Genomic DNA, 5,198 nt, shown 5'->3' with positions numbered 1-5,198 from the left:
AGTATAACGAATTTTGAATTTTCGCAGGTCACGTTTATTCGAATTTCGATTTTTTTGTTACGATATGTTGGTACTCATGTCTCTCACTCATGCCGACTAGTTCGGCCATTTTGAATGTTCAGTTAATTGTTGAAATTGTTGTCGCCTCAAAATTCGTACCAAAACTGCTTAATTTCGACCAAAAGCAGCATCGCATGAACATTGCTAATGAGATATTGGACTCTGTCCGCGACGACCCAAATTTGTTCCACAGGGTCATAACTGGTGACGAAACCAAAGCTCAATCATCTCAATGGAAGCTGCCGCCCGAACCAAGACCGAAAAAAGCGTGCCAAGTTCGGTCCAACGTAAAAGTTTTGCTTACCAATTGCAGGGGCCTTGTCACAGAGTAAAACGGTCAATAAGGAATATTACCTGCAAGTTATGCCCACTTTGCGTGAGGCAATCTGCCAGAAACGCCCGGATTAGTGGAAGAACAAAAATTGGCTCTTGCATCACGATAACGCCCCTGCTCACACATCGTTGCTTGTGCGCGACTTTTTGTCCAAAAACAACACACTAATGATGCCACATCCACCGTATTCCCCAGATCTGGCCCCCTGTGAATTTTTCTTGTTTCCGAAACTGAAGAGGCCCATGAAAGGACGACGATTGGGCTTCGAAGATTGGAAAAAACGTTGGCATAAGCATAATATCTCATGCGGACTACTCAGGGGACAAAATAGATATTAATGAATAAATAAATAATTTTTGAAAAAACACAAAATTCGCGATACTTTTTGAACACTCTCGTATATAATATATAATCAGACTGAAATCTAACTCATTGCGGCTGTTGGGAGCAGCACCTAATTTACATGACATAATTTAAGTATAGGGTTAATTGTATAGTTTTTATTTAATAATTTAGTATTGTAGTCTAACTTATAAGATTGTAATATTTTTAACTCGTAACACCTGGTCACCCTAATCCTTGTACTTGTCCTTGAATTATATTAATACACATTATCCTATATTTGTCATTTTCCTAACGTTCGTATCAACGCATTCTTATGTACATACATTATATATAAGCTGTGCTAAGCAAATATTTCGAGACTTGAAGCTCGACATCAGCTGAGGCCGGTGAACTTAAATATTGTAAAGGGAGTAACAAACACACGAACGCGTAAACTCTAAGTGTGAAAAATAAAATTATAAAGTGGTTGGAAAATTAAAGTGTTTAATTTATTTCAAAATTAATAGCTGCCAAAAAAGCTTGGTGGCTCAACATTTTTGGTGACCCCGACGTGATTTTCGTGTGTTCTAATTGTGTAAAATAGAAATTATTATTCAATATAATAACATTTGTTATCCCTTCGAAAATATCGTGTTACGGTAGTTAATTATTGTCGCGTAGTCGTTTAATACCTACCCAATAAATAAAACCGTTTGTTAACTTTGTGCGGGACTTGTAAAACAAAACAGTTGAAATCGCTACCTATATTTCTATTTACTAACTTTTCAACGGTTTCCGTGTACATAGAACTGTGCCTATAAATTCGTGCGCTATCAATATAACCGGGCAGTTAATTTTAAAAGTCCAACGTTCAACATGTCGTTCAGTCCAGGTAATGGTACCTTCATTAGAAGCGATTCACCACATACTGTACCATCGAGTGGGCAACCGTCTTCAGATCGGGTGTCGTTTTTAAAACTGAAAACAGTGTCAGTCTTTAATCGACTTGAGCATACAGCAGCAGAGATGAACACCGAAATGCTACAAGGCATGGATGAGTACGGGTTGGCAGCAATCATGGAAGCAGTGGGAGATTTGAAAGCAACATTCACCGCCGCTCACACCAGTTTGGAGGAAATGGACTTTGAGTCTATTGCCAGTGACCTGCCCTGCAAATTCGATGCTACATTAGTGAAACTTAAGGCGAACCTGCAACGAGAGATTGGGAGACGTAGCACAGGTCAGCACTGCTCGACATTTAGAGCGAACACTGGTGACTCGCAGTCGATCATCGTGAATGCAAATCGTTCTCGCCTGCCTTTGTTAATGCTACCTAAATTTAGTGGGGCGTACACCGAGTGGAGCAACTTTTTCTCGATGTTCACCTCCGTCATTGACAACGATGGCGACCTAATGCAAAGCGATAAGCTGCAATACCTGCGTTCCTGCTTGAGTGGTGCTGCTTTGGATACTATCCAATCTTTGGAGATAAATGAAACTAATTATAAAAATGCATTAGATTTACTCAAAAAACGTTTTGATAACAAGCGAATTATATTTCAGGCACACATCAGACAGATCTTTGGGCTGGACAGGGCAGATGCATCCGCAAGCAAGTTGCGGGAGTTGACGGACAAGGTTACATCGCACATACGCGCGTTGCAGTCGCTTGGATCACAAGAACAAATCGCTGACTGCATTATAGTTGAACTGCTAATCCAGAAGTTGGACAAGGCTACTCAATCCAAGTGGGAAGAAAATTCATCAAGCAACGAACTGCCGTCGTGGGATCAGTTAGCTGCATTTTTGGAAAAGCGGTGTCGTACCCTCGAAAATGTGGAGCATGCCATACAAACCCAAACGGATCAAGTTGACAGAAACGGTAAAACTGTAAGTACAAATAAAAGAAAATCATTTGTCGTTTCGAATGCCTCAGTAGGTGGTTGCGCGTTTTGTCGGTGCCCTGATCATAGAATTTACCACTGTCAGCAATTTTCCACTCTTTCTCCAAATCTTCGCCAAAAGGAAGCCAAGAAGCTCTCGCTTTGCCTTAACTGTCTAAAGGGTGGCCATCAAATGAGAGATTGCAAATCTGGACCCTGTAGAGCTTGTCAATTGAAACACCATACGCTTTTGCATTTTGACCGCACATCTTCTGCTTCAACTTCTATATCAGGCCCAGTCACGCAACCACCCACGTTGCAATCAAACACCATAGCTGCAACATCATCTGTCCCTGGCCATGCCCTCACTTCGAGATCTCCATCTGATGCTGTGCTTCTAGCCACTGCAGTCATTTTTGTCAAAAATCGTGCTGGTACCTTCGTGCCATGTCGGGCGCTTTTGGATTCGGGTTCCCAGCTTCACTTTATTACAAATCGTTTTACTAATCAATTACAACTTCGTAGGACCAAATATTCGGCGGCAGTTTCGGGCATCGGGGATGCCAACCTGTCAACTGAAGGCTATTCGGTCAATGTCGTACTGAAGTCGCGGACTTCAGATTTCTCAACGCACATCACTTCCGTCGTTGTTCAAACAATCACTGACAATCAGCCTGGTTTTTCAGTGAGCATCGCGGACTGGAACGTCCCTTCGAACATCCAACTAGCTGATCCCAATTTCAACATACCTCAGCGTATTGACTTGCTTATCGGAGCAGGACTATTTTTCGAACTTCTCTGCGTTGGGCAGATACAGTTGGCGCCCGGATTTCCTGTTCTTCAAAAAACTCTTCTCGGTTGGGTGATATCAGGTGGTGGTCAACAGACTTCTAAGCTTTCGTCATTTGTGGCCAATCAAAGGTCTTCGAGAGACATCGACTCTGATACCCGTCTAGACGATTTGGTACGTCGCTTCTGGGAAGTAGATCACGTTTTTGAGCCAATCACTAAAACAACAAGGGAGGAGCTCGACTGCGAGGCGCATTTTCAGCAAAATGTTTCGCGTTTACCTTCAGGCGAGTACTCGGTTCGCTTACCTTGGAAACTCGGCACAGAATCATTAGGCGAATCATACACACAAGCAAAGCAACGATTTGAGAGCCTTGAGCGCAAGGAAGATAGCTCCACAACAAAGCTCAGGGTCGTTTTTGATGGTTCTGCTGTCACAACTTCGGGCCTCTCATTAAACGAGATTCTAATGGCGAGGCCGACCATACAACCCAAACTTTTTGATATTCTTATTCGCTTTCGTACGTTTCCCGTTGCACTTATTGGAGACATTTGCAAGATGTATCGTTGCGTTCGCGTCTCTGCAGCCGACAACTTTTTCCAGTGCATTTTGTGGCGGGACCTTCATCACATTTCTGATGCAGAAAGGGAAACCTTCCTTAAATTCGATGACGCGCGACACCTTAGAGGCACCAGAAATTCTAAACGGTCTGCACTATCAACAATAGCTCGAAAACCTTTTGAGCACATCATGGCTGATTTGCCTAAGAAGAAATGTTATATCAGCGTCTTCATCTGTTTCGCAACCAAGGCCGTATGGAGGGAGCTAGTGAAGGACCTTCCAACAGGTGCTTTTTTGGAAGCTCTCAAGCTATTTACGACAACACGCGCCATGCCAAGCTGTATTTGGTCAGACAACGCAACCAATTTCGTAGGCGCTAAGAACGAGTTGAGAGACCTAAAACGCCTACTCCTAAGCCAAGAGCACCGCAGCAAGGTTCATGTTCACTACCTCAACAATGGTTTCGACTGGCGATTCATACCACCTCGTTCACCACATTTCGGCGGCTTGTGGGAAGCCGCAGTAAAAATGGCTAAACAGCACCTGTACCGCACTCTTGGCTCCGGAATTCTTGGTTTCGATGAAATGCGTACATTGGTATGTCAAATCTCTGCTATAATTAACCTCTTGTACCTCTTTCAGAAAATCCAGAAGACCTTGATGTTTTAACTCCAGGTCATTTTCTTATTGGCGGCCCGCTTACAGCTGCTCCTGAGCCTAACATCACGCATTTGAATTACAATCCACTAGGTCACTGGCAGCGTGTCACATACTTCTAACAACTATTTTGGAAACGGTGGAGCGAAGAATACCTCACTCTTTTTCAACAAAGAGCAAAATAGCGCACGCCTCACCCCAATGTGCAAATCAACGATATTGTATGCATTAAAGCGCCTCTTAAGTGGCCTCTTGCGCGCGTCGTCGAAGTTATTACTGGTGAGGACGGTGTTGCACGAGTAGCTGTTCTACGTACATCCACTGGCCTTACACGTCGAGCTGTTATTAAATTGTGCCTCCTTCCGACTAAGGAATCAGTTGAAAGCCCTGAACTTTCAACGGAGGGGAGGATGTTGGGAGCAGCACCTAATTTACATGACATAATTTAAGTATAGGGTTAATTGTATAGTTTTTATTTAATAATTTAGTATTGTAGTCTAACTTATAAGATTGTAATATTTTTAACTCGTAACACCTGGTCACCCTAATCCTTGTACTTGTCCTTGAATTATATTAATACACATTATCC

General features: G+C 42.8%; 1 protein-coding gene across 1 annotated transcript; it reads left to right on the top strand.

Annotated features, from left to right (window-relative positions):
• Nucleotides 1-1,594: 1,594 nt before the first annotated feature.
• LOC129242049 (uncharacterized) lies at nt 1,595-4,731 on the top strand. Its single transcript, XM_054878609.1, has 2 exons — nt 1,595-4,541; nt 4,595-4,731. The coding sequence occupies exons 1-2, from the start codon at nt 1,595-1,597 to the stop codon at nt 4,729-4,731; spliced, it is 3,084 nt and encodes a 1,027-aa protein (XP_054734584.1).
• The last annotated feature ends 467 nt before the right edge of the window (nt 4,732-5,198 follow it).

The sequence above is a fragment of the Anastrepha obliqua genome, chromosome 3 (assembly GCF_027943255.1).
Source record: "Anastrepha obliqua isolate idAnaObli1 chromosome 3, idAnaObli1_1.0, whole genome shotgun sequence".
In the NCBI taxonomy this organism is placed as follows: Eukaryota; Metazoa; Arthropoda; class Insecta; order Diptera; family Tephritidae; genus Anastrepha; species Anastrepha obliqua.
Note: the sequence above shows the minus strand (reverse complement) of the source record. Positions and strands in the feature narration are given on the sequence as shown.

Bases quoted from the DNA above. Each gene is read 5' to 3' on its own strand.
- LOC129242049 (XM_054878609.1), top strand. From the start codon at position 1,595: ATGTCGTTCAGTCCAGGTAATGGTACCTTCATTAGAAGCGATTCACCA. The intron at 4,542-4,594 runs GTACATTGGTAT...TACCTCTTTCAG, and splicing joins TCTTGGTTTCGATGAAATGC to AAAATCCAGAAGACCTTGAT.